The sequence below is a fragment of the Rissa tridactyla genome, chromosome 5 (assembly GCF_028500815.1).
Source record: "Rissa tridactyla isolate bRisTri1 chromosome 5, bRisTri1.patW.cur.20221130, whole genome shotgun sequence".
NCBI lineage: Eukaryota > Metazoa > Chordata > Aves > Charadriiformes > Laridae > Rissa > Rissa tridactyla.
In genome coordinates, this window is record NC_071470.1 from 27191068 (window position 1) to 27205394 (window position 14327).

A 14327-nucleotide genomic window follows, 5' to 3' on the forward strand; every position below is an offset into this window, starting at 1 on the left:
GCATTTAGAAGAGGCATTTCTAGTCAGTTTGTCAGATGGCCCAGAAGTCTGAGTCAGATAACAATGAAAAGTGTAAATGGATAGAAGATACTACAGCTGTTCTACATGACCTCAGTTCTCTCTGATCATATATTCATTGTAAGATGCAAGTGATTAAGGCTTGATTGTCATTTCTTTTTAACCTATATAAATATGCTCTATAAATAATTTATACCTTTTTCCTAGTGTGAACAACTCTCATTGCATTTACCTAGAGAGTAATGATCTTGCAGACAAGTAGACTGCAGACCGAATGGGAATTTTGAATTAATTTGCTTTGTTTTAAAAACTCACAGGTAATATTACTTTTAAACCTAGCACAGATTTATTTCTAATTATCTTTTTATTCTAGTGAAAAACAAGATCCAGTCTTAACTTTGAATTAACTAATTTGTCTGTTCAGTTTAACCACCACATTCTATTCTATTTCTACAACTTTAAATATGTTTTTTTAAAAGGGTTTTTAAGAATTACCTTAGCTAGTCAAGTAACACCATTGCTTCCAAGTCCTTGAGATGGCATTATTCCTGATTAAGCTGTTGAATGTTTTTTGCCTTTCTTTTTCCCTGTATTAAATCTCTCTCAGTCTTGTCAAATAAAAATCACTTTGCAAATGAGCATACATGTATCGGTACTTTGACAGTAAATATGAATCCCTCTTAGCAGACATTAATTTCTTTGGTTAGTTGATCCTTAGTATTAAGAAATTTTTTTTTTCTGTCTTATTAGTAGAAAAATCTTTCCAGAACCTGGAAATATGAACATTTTGCATTATGTGCCTGAAGTTTTCACTTGGTATCTTTGACTACTTCTGTATGTTCACATTATTTTTTTTTTTTTTTAATTTGGTCTCCTGTGAGAGTTGCACATGTCTCTTACCTAGATCTTCTCTCTTTACCTTGTATTTTTTGAATCTATTATCCGATTTTAGCTGACATCATCAGGTATATTTTAATATCTTAGAAATTTCATGAAAATGGGTGATCAGATAGAAGCTAGAGCATCTAGAGAAGTCCCAACTGAGGGAGAGACTCTGAAGTCACTAATATGTGAGTTTGTGCTAGAGAATCTATGTGAGAGAGAGACACCAGCTATGACAAACCTGTTAGAATTTCGCCTTCCTTAAACATCTTAGTCATTGGAAGGAATCTGGATTTTGTGAGTTCTGGTGCCCATCAAACTACTTGTTTTTTTAAGAGTGTGTTGCCCAAGTGATAGACTTAATTATTGTATGTTTCTGAGTCTGATGAATGATTTAAAACATGATGTTCAAAATTTAGTCTACCTCTGCTAATGTATTGTGACTTAAAGGTCAGGGGAGTGGACTGGGTACTAAGCTTTATAGAAGAAAGAGACTATAGCCCCTGATACAAGTGTTTTACAACTTTTCTTCTCTAGACACAACATGGCCAGCAAATGCTTACAAGTGTAAGAAATGGGAAGAGAGAAAAAGGGTTGCAGTAGCTTTGCAAGGCTGTTTATGTGTTGCAATTAATTTCTTTGTTCTTATTTGAGGTCTGTGTATTTACACGTGTTTTCACTCCACTTAAGCTCTGATAGATGTTGTTTCACATTCCCCAACACTGCCTGATACAAACTAGCTTTATACATTATGTAAGAAAAGTGATCCTAGACTTGGTTTTGTTGCTGCGGATCTTCTCTGCTAGTCTGAGTATGCATTGGATTCAGGAATTCCATGCTGCTTTTCATACACTATAGAGCGTAAGTTTAACAAATAATAAGCACATCAAAGAGGAGTGGAAAACTGAAGGCAAGAATATGTCTCCATATGCCTGTTTGCTTGTCTGTTATTTTTGGGTCATGTTAATCAGTTTTTAGATATCCAACTAGTGCAAAATGAGTACTTGGAAAATTGCAGTGGATAGCGAGTAGGATGTTAATATAGAAAGGATCTGTAGCTGAAGGTACAGGGCACATCTGTATCACTAATACTCGTAGTTAAGTAATGGAAGCGTATGCTAAAAGCCATTTCTATTTATCTGCCACTTCAGAAAGCATAGCAAATTACTAGCTAATGAATTTTATTTAAAAATATTAATTTTCTAGAACTGAGCAAAAGGGTTAGCAAGCGTTTAGGTATTACAGCACTTACTGATAGTCCTCCAAATCTGGTTTTGCTGAAGAGCAATGGCAAGCCAGTGTTTAACCCATAGATGACAAGTCTTTCGATGTAAGTGCTGTGGAGGCCTCGTTGTCGAGAAAAAGCACATGTGAAATTCTCTGTCCCTGAACACTAGGGAACTGCTAAAGAATTTACAGGTTAACATGGTTGCATTGGTGAGTTGTCTATGTGAAGGACAGGCATACTGTGTTCAACACAAATCATTGTATTGGGTTTTCTAGCAGTTTTGATTGTATTGCTAGAGGATATTTAAAGGAATCCCTAAATAGAGCTTATTGCACTGACTTTAAGATTGATTTGGACTTGTCTGAATGTTATAATTTTATCATTTGTTTTTTATTAGATTGGCCTGTCTGAAAAAAAGGAAGTAGATATATCTCTCTCATACAGTTCTTACCTATCCAGTAACATCCAGTGTTTTGGTTCTTTTGAAAAATATTTTCAGGAAACATCTCACACCCCCTACCCTCCACCCCCAAGGAAAGAACTCTTGGCAGGATGGAAAACAACAGGAGCAGAGTTACACTTTCATGTAATACACTGTTGATCCTCAACCTTTTTATTCTGAGCTTTGCTTGAGCAAATTGACAGCCTTCCATGCTTCAGTGGGTCCCGCTCCTCACCTTTGTGATCTCTTCAGGAATATTGCTTCTGCCTCTGTGCCTTTCTTCTCTGGAGCTGACACACCACTGCTTTGATCCCACTACTGTATACTTTATCTTCATGTCTTCTTGCAGAGTGTTGAACAAGAAGGATGCAACAGAAGATAGAAAACATAAGGCAGTCCAAGAGTTCAAAAGTCAAGTTCCCTGGATGTTTGTTTATGCATTGTCTTAATTGTAGTTCAGTATCTGTCTTCCCATTTCATGTAGACAGCAGTATGATTTCTTGTTTGCCTTCTCTTAAGGTTCCAGATATGGTCTCACCAGTGATAGGCAGAGAAGAATCATCTTCAGATTACTATCTGCACTCTTACTAATACGCTCTAGGAAACAATTAGCCTCACTTTACCTTAGGGATGCTACAACACTATGAGTAATTCAGTATTTCTGCTAGAATTCATTCTTGGAATAGGCTACTTGGTATGCCTGGTGGTTTGGAGTTTATGCAGGTGTAGAATTGTTCTCCAAAACCTAATTTGATGTTTCTAGTCAAACAAAACTTTTTTGTTTTATCTTTACCATGGAGGGAAAAACCCCTGCAACTCTTTGCACATCAATGAGTACAGTTATAATGAGGCTGCATGCAGCCTACAACAACAGTTTTGAGAAATTTGAGCCTCCAGTTACCTCCCTCCCCCTCTAATTATTTCAGGGTGTATTTCTGTTCAGATAATTGTCTTTGTGTCAACAGTAATTTTCTTTTTTTTTTTGTGTAGGTAGTTTCTGCAGAAATTGCTACTATTGTTTTTATCCTCCATTTCAAAAATCTTGATGCTTTTAGAGTTGTCAGAAGTCTTTCCAGTTGCCACAGATCTGGCTCCCTGTTGGTTTCATTTATATTTGAGTTGTCGGTACCATAGTTTTTAGTGTTTTGCAAATTTAGAGCCATAATGAAATCAAGCCTCGGTTGAGGCTCAGTTTACTTATTGGTTTCTTAATTTTTTTCTTTAATTGAATAAAAACTTTCTTGAAACTGCTGAAAGATTTCGGTTCTTCATTAAGTAGAAAAAGTAGATATAACCTCAAGTTATCAGACTAACTGCAAGATTGCTATCTGTGAAGCCACATAACGGTGTATGTTTACTCTGTGCTTTAAGATCTAAGAGAGCTGCATTTAGTCCTTGATCCTAAAATACGTTGAAAGTACATCACCTGTATTTGGCATCAGGGAAGGAAAATGGAACATCAACACCTGGATGTTGTAGATGTTGCTTGTAACACTTCCAAGGATGGAGGAGGAATACTGATCTAGAGAATACTTGCTGGAAGAGAAGGCTAAAAATAGTCAAGAGGTGTTCTGTAAAATCAGGAAAATTATAATTTAAAAAGTAAATAAAAATATTTAGGCAGATTTTGAATCAGCACCAAGATGAAACATAGTGCAAGATCTCTTTTTCCTTCTGGAAATATCTGCATTCAAAATCACAAGGATTTACACTAATTTTGCTTCCCTGTACCTGTGGGCCAGATTATATATGTCCTTTCAGTGTACAGTTAGACTCATGAAAATACCATTAGAAGTCTGACTGTCATTGAGTTCAGTGGTATTTGAGCATTATTATTGTTTTTAAAATACCAGAGGATGCACAGAGATTTTTATCAACAGTGTACAAACTAGGAAACCAAGAACTAAGCAGGAAAAAAAATACCTTTAAAGAATAATGCAGAGGAGAGAAAGTGATTAGAAAAAAGATATTTGTGTCAAATTGACAGCTAGAGAATTGAAGTATTGTGCAGTTACATTCTAGATTAAGAATAAAGATATTTTGAAAAGCTAAAATGGGCTGCACTAGTTTTGTACTAAAGCTGCTCATATATTTTTACATATTTTACCACTTTTATACGTATAAATTTAGAATTTTGGAGGAAAATACATGGGTTACTTATCAGATACTCTTATATAGGATGAGAATTTGAAGGAAAATATATATCTGAAAAAGCAGATTCCTTCCAAATTAGCTTCTCTGCATTCCTTACTCTTTTTAAGAACGGGCCTTTGTGTGTACAAGTGGAAGAACTGGTGCATTTCCCGTAGTTGCTGCTGTTGTTGTAGGACCTTGTTATCTTCTGTTTTTCCTGGCCGTATCGTACCCCTTTCATTTGGAAAAAATAAAAAAAAAATAAAATTACAAAACACTCCTATTCATATCAAAACTCTTCCACTTACTTGTTTTAAAACTACTCTGTGTCTGAGTAAGGCTGCCTTACAAACTTAATGGTAAATGCTGTACTTTCCTCTTGAATTTCCCCTTAAATATATGGGTAAGTGTCCTTTTGGGGATATTTTTACTCTTACATATTTTAAAAGGAAACGTACCAAATTAAAACATTTGTATTTTGTCGCAACTATTAGAAGTTCTATGTTCTGTTTCTTCTCCTTTTAGGTGAGAAACCTTTTGAATGTAACATTTGTGGGAAACACTTCTCACAGGTGGGAATATTTTATATTATGGTACTTGAATTGAAAATTAAATGCATCTATGTGTTGATTCTAAAAATAAACTTAGTTGTAAATCTATAAATTAGATATTTTTTGTTCAGAGAGAGACTTGACTTTAGGGATAGAATATTAAAATGTCTTATTTGAAAATAATGTTAAATGTTTTATATTTATTTGATATGTTTTGTACCTTTGATTCTGTCTGCTCTCAGTAGATGTGTTATGTATTTTATCTTCAAATGAATGTTTTAACTATACACAGCCACAACTATATTTGAAATTCAGAGAATGTTCACTCTCAGGCTGTGCTTTTGCCTTATGCTTAGGGATATGTCGTGAATAGTATTTTTACAGTGCCTGAAAAAAATACAGGTTAGAATTTTATATAATGTTGTATTCACAATACTGTTTCATCTTCCTAAATGGCACAAATTATTAAGCAGATTTTTTTGGAGTCAGTTTCTTTTTCTGAAGAACAGCAGCACGATCTGTCTGAAGTGACAAAACTCAGCTATGATTTAAAAAAAACAGTCCTGTGAAATACCCTACCTACGTATGGGGCCTAAGCTTTAACTGTCTTAATTTGCCCTCCAATGCTTGCTTAATCTTCTGGGTGCAACAGTTCATTTGCATTTCTACAAATTTGGTGCCTAGTTGTCTCACGTTTCCAAAACGTCTTTTTCTTTTCTATTTTCTTGGTTAGAATATGTGCACCTAAGTACAGGAGACAATAGACAGGTGTATAATTTTATACTAAGATTAAATAATAATTATCATTGAATAACTTGTGTCCTCCTTATGGTTTAAGGATTAGAATTATGAGGTCTTTGTCTATCCACCTACCAGTGCTTGTTCTTCTCTTGCTCCAGTTTTGTCCACCCAGTGGGACTTCTTTGACCCATGAATCTCATGCAGTTGCATCCTCCACTGTTGCTAAATATAACACTGCATCCAGTGAGCAATACTGTTTCATCATGCTTATCAAGCCATTTTAACAGAACTGGGTTTGCTGAATAGGCAAAGAAAGTGCATTTTCATTCATTTTGATGGCTGAACTTGTAGTTATTAAAAGAAAAAAGTGAATATTTCCAAATTCCGTTAACAGTACTTTTGGCAAACGGAGTGATATTCTGTACCACTACTGTGGGGGAAGAGGGAATAAAAAATCTTCACATATTCAGAGCGTATGACAGGCATGACAGACTCCTCATGCAACATGCATTGCTCCTCTTTAATAAAAACCAACAAAAACCCCATCAAAACTGGAAATTTCTGCCTTTTAATTAAACACTCTCAAATGGCTTCCTTCCCTTCCTCTCCCCCCCCCATTACCTGACTTGCCTGAAGGTGTAGGTAGATACATATTGATGGACAATACCTACATGTCCAGAATATAAGCCATAGCATTCAGCTTGTGTGCTGAAGGGAACTTGAATACTTCTCTTGAATTGTGCAAATAAGTAAGACTCCACCTACCAGACAGTAAGATGCAAGGATAATTGCAATCTACTTTTTGCTTAAAAGGCCATCTCCGATCTTACTCTTGATCTTCTCAGCCTGCAGGCACAGAAATAGTAACGCTTTTCTTACTTAAGCCTTCGTGTTCTTGTGCTTTTGAGACAGTGCAGTTGTTGCGTCTGATAGTACGTCTGCTCCTGCTGCATATAACTGATGTTCCGTGTTTTGGAATGTGAAACAGAAAATGAAGAAAGCAGGGAAAACTGGCATAGGAACGCATAGTCTGGAACAAATAACCATAAATGTCTTTGATTTTTGGAGAAAAAGGTTCCTTTTGTACTTCCAAGCCTGCATCTTCCCTTACTACTAGTACACAGCCTGTTGCTATGTGGTCCTTCTCTGGCTGGTGGTCCAGGATATCATGTTTTACCTCCTGACTACCTGCTTTTGCAGAGCTTCTTTTCGGGGACCATATGCATTACTTCCTTCACTTGAGAAGCATGCCAGATACAAATGGACTAAGTCTTGCATATTTCTCTAGTCTCCGAGTGTGAGGAGTGGCATGCAACCAGTATCAGTAAGAGAATTCTTCTGAGCACTTTTTTTTCTTTCACTGAAATGCTAACAAAGTCCTCTTATGCTTTTTCATTGGTATGCCATATTATGCCTTAACCAACAGGTGGTTGTATACCAACTTAAAAGCTTAGGAAGAATACAAGTTACTGATGGTTTTGCCTTTTTCTGTCTCAGCATAGTTAATAACAAGCTTTTGCCCTCATTAGGAGGAAATGACATAGGCTTGTAATGAAGAAATGGATCTACTTGCTAAATGTTTTAATTCTGGCTAAAAATACTTGTAAGGGAACTATTTCAGAATAAGTGTTGCACTTCAAATTCACCCTCTGTCTTTATCCAGAATAACTTTCAAATGCCTATGATATGGTTTGATTTGGTTTGTGACGTGGATAGAGGTAAAGGTTTTGACTTTCCTATGTTTCTCTCAAATGTACCTGTGCATAAAATCCCTTGTCTTTGCAAAGCACAAATTGCCTCATGGAGAAGTCAGTTTAGTTTTCTCCTTCATCAGAAATAGGTGTCTAATGCGTCTCTTTGAATGGATTTCAGTATTATAAAGTTTGGGCTGAGAGAACAGTGCTTCAGCCATGCTGTTGTCTGAAAAACTTCAGAGGAGTTAAAGCGCTCTCAGGGTTCAAACAGTGATCCATTTAATATTGTCCCCTGTATCTGTTTGTGTGTCTCCAATACGTTAGGTCTGGTATATTATAAGCTCTGATTACAGTGATTGATCATCGTAGGTAATTTATTATCTAAAGGAGCTGGAAGAAATTACTGACAGGTCTTATTTTTGTTGTCTCACTTTGACTAAGGAGGACATGATAATCTTTGCATCCCCAGTTTTCTTTCCTAATTGAAAGGACTTAATGTTCCTTTAGTGTACTTGGATAAAACCAGGCAGTTGTCCATCAAAGAGAATGGAAGGGTTAAAAACTGACCATGGAAGTATGCACAATGTATGGAATATCCGCAGCTCTTCTATCCGGACTAGCTGTATCTTGTGCTTTGAGAACAGGACTCTCAGTGGATTAGCCATTCAGAAGCAGCAGTGGCTTTAAGAAAATAAAATTAAATTAAAAAAAAGTTGGAATGAGTAAGATGGTTTTGTCTAGTCATCATCTGGTTTGCCTGCTAGACTAGCATGATTTTTACAGGATTGGGAGAGGAAAGATACATGATAAAAATTAGTTGCCGGTAATCCCATTTGTTCATTTCTGTACTTGCTATTCCATTTTCTTTTGATATGAGTAAATATTTATAGGTTTGGAGCACTTCGCTCTGAGTATTTTATGTTTTGAAAAATGTTTACTCTGTTCTTTTCTTTTTAACCTCCTGGTAGGTGAAATCAGACATCCTGATGTAACAATATTTTATTTGTAGGACAGGGAAAATGAGACTAACATGAACCATATTACTAGTAAGTTTTCTTCTTCACTGCAATCTAGGTTGTGTAATTTTAATTTATAATTGGATCTGTTTTCAACTATAGGTCTTCCTTTTTCCATAGCATTTGATTCCAGTCTTTTTTTTTTCCTGTTCTTGTCAATGTATAATTACATACGTAAGCAATTTGATCTTAAAGTACTTGGTAGTCTGTCTTTACTAGATAAGAATGCTTGAGTTCCTACATACTTTGTAGTCTTCACTGCCTTAGAATTAGGAATAAAAAGCCAGTCTCATAGTTCCTGTCATTGTGTTTTTGTCTGTATACAGCAACAGGCTAGCTGAATTTAAATGTTTAAATTACTGTCCCTTCAGGCAGGTAATCTCCAGACACATTTACGTCGACATTCTGGTGAAAAGCCATACATTTGTGAAATCTGTGGGAAAAGGTGAGTAGAATTGTTCATCTTGGTAAAGCTAACATGATAAAACTTGTTCATATTTTCTTTAATCTTCCTGATAAACTAAGGGCCAAGAGCTAAGGCAGCATGCAGCTCAATTTTGTTTAAAAGACATTAGGTTTGTTTTGTGTATTGATGGGATAAAAATACATAAATGTCTGCCAGTGTCTTGTTGCAAGTCTCAATACTGAGATAAACACGTCACCACATATATAGTCCGTGGTCTTCCTTAAGTTTTAATATATTGGTACCTTTAGGTAAGCTTATACTATTGTGTGTATTTTGAACAGCGTGAGTCACAGTAAACCATGTGGTTTTGTACCTTTCCCTTACATTTTTTTTCAGTATTTGGTCATATAATTTTTGTTACATTTTATGGAAATTAAGAAGTATGGAGAACTTGATGAATTTAAGGAAAGCATTAAATATTTCTGCCTTCTGCTAGCAGGTGACAGAAAACACACTAGTTTAGGAGTAGCATTTGTACTTAAACTAAGTTAAATGCAGAATGAACTAATAACATTAATGGTGAAAAGGTTTTTTGGGGGTTCACGTTCTAGCATAAATTTAATTAGACATTGCCAGCTTCAAAATGTTTTTCTTAAATGCATCCATTTAGGTATCTGTGGTTTTGATTTTAATCTTTATTCAGAATATCAGGCATTCATTATAGTTGATTTCCACGTGATGCTCAGTTTAGGAGAATAAGGGGCTTATAAGGACAGTAATTGGATTTCTGTATTCTGTTACAGATTTGCTGCTTCTGGTGATGTTCAGCGTCATATTATTATTCATTCTGGAGAAAAGCCTCATTTGTGTGATATCTGTGGCAGAGGTATGTAAGAACCAAAGTTTCTGCCTCTGAGGTTTTTTTGACTGAAATGTGAGGAGTCATTTTAATCTCAGTGTCCGTCATATTTTTCTAGGATTCAGTAACTTTAGTAATTTAAAGGAGCACAAAAAGACCCATACAGCAGATAAAGTATTCACCTGTGATGAATGTGGGAAGTCATTCAACATGCAACGAAAATTAGTAAAGCACAGAATTAGGCATACCGGAGAGAGACCATACAGCTGTTCAGCATGTGGTAAGATTTACTGTGCATAAGCTTGGTTGTGTCTTTGCTTTTTAAATGATAGGTAAAAGTTCCTCTGTCAGCAGAATAACAATTAACCTGTCTTGCATACTTCATAGTCTTCCATTTTATGTATAAACTCCTTTAGCTGCTGCAAATAAGTTCAAAAGTGAATTTCAGTTGAAGAATAGAGAAAGGAAATAAGAGGAATCAACATTAGATGTGTACATGTTTGCTAGCGAAGTACTAATACTAGCTGCTTCAAAAATTGATTTATTTTCAGTATAGTTCTTTCTGATGAAAAGATAGGTTTAGCATCACTTGGCTATCGGTGGAATCTTTTTTTTTTCTTTCTTCTTTTTTATTTTTGCAGTTGAATATTGTTTGGATTTAACTGCATTCAACTACAGAGCTTGATAATAACAACCTTTTGCTGCTTTGCTTCAACCTCTGGAATAAAATCAAAACTTGATCAATGCTTCATACCAGAGAACACCTCATTTTCACAATCTACTAGATAGGTCTTACTTCCAGGTGGCCTGAAAATGGCTCTTTGATCAATGATTCATCCTTGTATAACATAGTTCTCAGAAATTGCATTGTCTATCCTTAGCTCCTATGTTACTTAGCATCCAGCATACTACTTACTTTTCTGCCCTTAAGTGCTATTTTGCTATAATTTCATTCACATTCTGAGGAATCAGCTTTGGATGAGGGTAGCTCCATATAAGAATGTCCAGCTGCAGTATGTTTTATTTGTAATGTCTCGACGCACAAGAAAAGCTAATTTTATCAGGAACTTTTCCATCATAAGGAGGAAATACAGATATGCAGGATATGAAAGTATAAACAAACAGTTGTGTAGCTGTCATTACAATAGGCTTGTTTTCATCTTGTCTTGTCGCGATCTTTTGATTATTTTTCATTTTAGCCATCTTGTACTGAGAAGGCAAAATTGTGCAAAGAGGATCTGATCAAGCATTAAGAAATCATTCACATCATGCAAAAAATCCACATGTATTAGTCCAGTGATTTGTAATGTTACTGTTACTGCTTAATGGCTTCTCTGAAGAGAAATCTGGTCAGTAGAACGAAAAGTATGATGCTGGAAATTGAGACTGCAGTTTTACTAGGATTTCAGATAATACAGATTTTAGTTGGTATCCCTCCACACAAAATAAAATAATCTTTAACCTAGGTAAAATGAGATAAAATCACAAATAGGTACCGGCTTATTTCTGCTATCCTAAAGAATGTGAGATGTCTCAATCGTGTAACAATTCTGGAAATTAATGCTCTATTGTTCTGCTTGTTCTTATACACTTTGCTGTGGTTCAGCCTCAGACACTTTTTTCTTTGTAATATGGTAATTGAGCTTATTTGAGCCTGTGGTTCTGAAAATAGGCAAACAGTCGAATATTTTATTGTATTCTAATATTTACAGCAATAAAAAATTACAGTTTCGACACATTCTCTGGCTAGAATATAAAACATAGACTGCTGCATTACATTAGCTCAAAGTTAACAAAAAACCTAACTTTGTCAGCACTTTAAGAATAGTTTCTTGGTAATGAACATGCCATTACTTTCTATGATGCAGTTCTCACTGGAAGAATATATTTAGAAGCCTATCAGCATACTGTTTTTCCAGACAGACAATTAAAATTATTTTAAAATTTTTTTTCCTCCATGAAGATTGATAAAAACTGAGAACATCAACAGCTTTCAATGACTAATGGATATTCCCATCTCTGGAGACAAAAACTAATGCACTGGGAAACACAAGTTAGAAAATCAGATCAAGAAGAAGAAACAAGTCATTGAATTGTAAAAATAGATGGAACCTGTTTGAACCTGTTCTAGATAAACAAAGTATTGGGACATACCATACCTTATCACTTGGTATTTTCCCTAATTAAAACATGTTTATGCACTTCTGTTAAAGAAAAAATCTTAATCTATCACTTCTGTCTTGTAGGGAAGTGTTTTGCAGGCTCTGGTGACCTGCGTAGACATGTGAGGACTCATACAGGAGAAAAACCCTATACCTGTGAAACTTGTAACAAATGCTTCACTCGCTCTGCTGTTCTACGGCGGCACAAGAAAATGCATTGTAAAGCCCCTGATGAAGGTCCAAATGCACTAGATGAATTTACTCAAGGGATTGAAACTTCTGACCTTGACAAGTCTCAGAGTTCTGACTCTTTTGGCCAAGAAATGTCTGTTACGTTGTTACCAGTGTCTGTTAAATTTCCCATTCGTCCAACTGCAAATTCAACTGAATTTGATAGTTCTGCAGATTCTTACTGTAAGTTGCGATCAATGATTCAACACCATGACTCAGCAAACCAACAGAAACTGAACATGGATTCTGCTAAACTCCCAAAAGCGCAGACACAGCAAACTCCACCACCACCACCATATGCTTATGCCGATGCAGATGTATCTTCTGCAGAAGAACCCCTACAGTCTGATAATATTCCCATGCTTCGTTCCTCTATGGTTAGCTTGGACAGTCATTGTAATGATCCACTAGGCAGTCGAACATCATCTGCTGCATACAAGAATAATGAAGGACCATTCTTCTCCAGCATGACCCTCTGGGGTTTAGCTATGAAGACCTTGCAGAACGAAAGCGAATTGGAACAGTGAGGGCTCAGGTGACTGTATCAAAACTTCTTAGAGGCATTTCATGCTAAAGTGACTGTGATTGCACTGCAGCATAGAGATCAGAGCTAGTTTTTAAGCCAGCTAGCTTGGTAGAAATCAAGATATGCATGCCCAGAACCCAGTGTAGGCTGCCTTTACACTGCTTCTCAGCAAAGTTCAGATCTAGTTTTGAGGACCTTTGTTGTTCTGTGACTGCACTGTGTAGCTCATGTGTTGCCAGGATTTACTAAAATTTACCATTTACTAAGTTTGCCATTTAACTTGGTATTTTTTACCTGATAAGGGAGGAAAGGAGAGCCCAATGTCTAATTTCATGATATGGGTGCAGTTCAAGTATGGGTCATCAGACTTGTGTAAGGGTGTAGATATGAAAAGAGGAAAATATTTAACAAATTCCTAGTGAACCTGAGTTTCAGTAGTGGCTTTCTTACCAGTAGGATCATTGGTTTACATGACTTGAATATTGTGATATTAAATTTCAATGTTAAATACTGGACAATATTTGTGATAGTGCAAAGTAACTGTATATCTAGAAACTTTATTTTTTTACAATAAAAGCTTTTTTTAGTATTTTATAAACTATTTTGCACAGCAGATTGTTTGTACAATGAAGACCAAGATCAGGAAATGTAAATAAAGGGAAGTTGTTTTACATTGTATCTTAATTGCTCAATGCATTTCATCTTTTTATGAAAGATTTTCAATAACATCCATCTATTCCAGGTATCTTTTCAATGCTAATGGGGATACCACTGCAAGAAGAGCTGCACTATAAAATAAGTGCAATCAATACACCAGTAGATTGTCTTTGCATTTCAGTGAATTAGTGTAAACTATTGGCTAATTAATGGAATGAATAGACTCTTACAGGATAGAACCTTTGCTTAGAGGCCTTTTTCTGCTTTGGTGCTTTGAATGGTTGTATTAATTTGCAGTATAGATTCTGTTGCTGCATTTCAAACTGCCTGCTACAGTCACAAGTTCTACTGGCCTAACTTTTTCCAACCCATCAAAAAGCTTCAGTAGTGTGTTGTCAAGGTTTCTGCTAAAACATTCCTGAAAATACACTTGTACTAACCTTTTTCTGAAGTTCATTCACAGGCTGGGAAGTCTGTTTGAAGTACATGCTACTTATTTCCTATAAGGAGTCTCAGTGTTCACTGCTAGCAAGACAGCTGTGAGTACTGGTATCTGTAGTATTATATGATAAGACTGCAAGACTTCAGTTGCACTTGCATGAAAAATAGGCCAAAATTTATTTGGGACTACAAAACCATGTAAAACCCCCAAACACCTGATTACATAAATTTTTTTGTTGTGAAAAGAAGCAGTTTGTAGGCCGAGAAGTTGATTTCAGTGTTTTGCAACGGTTAACAAATTCTGGTATCACTGCTATCTTAGTGACACTGTAGTTGCTCT

The 14327-nt window shown here is 35.7% G+C and overlaps 1 protein-coding gene across 9 annotated transcripts in view; it reads left to right on the forward strand.

The window, feature by feature from the left end:
* ZBTB49 (zinc finger and BTB domain containing 49) overlaps window positions 1-14327 on the forward strand; it is a 36818-nt gene that overhangs the window by 5301 nt on the left and 17190 nt on the right. For 4 of the 9 annotated variants that reach the window (XR_008466781.1, XR_008466782.1, XM_054204004.1 and 1 more), the window contains exons 4-8: window positions 2628-2714; window positions 5229-5275; window positions 9077-9150; window positions 9915-9997; window positions 10089-10250. Coding sequence is in view for 6 of the 9 variants with exons in the window: in XM_054204004.1 (XP_054059979.1) it covers window positions 2628-2714; window positions 5229-5275; window positions 9077-9150; window positions 9915-9997; window positions 10089-10250 (453 nt within the window). In the remaining 3 variants the exon portion in view is untranslated. Of the gene's footprint in view, window positions 1-2627; window positions 2715-5228; window positions 5276-9076; window positions 9151-9914; window positions 9998-10088; window positions 10251-12216; window positions 13574-14009; window positions 14086-14327 lie in introns of those variants that run through there. The other 5 variants (XM_054204000.1, XM_054204001.1, XR_008466780.1 and 2 more) reach the window with 4 other exon arrangements.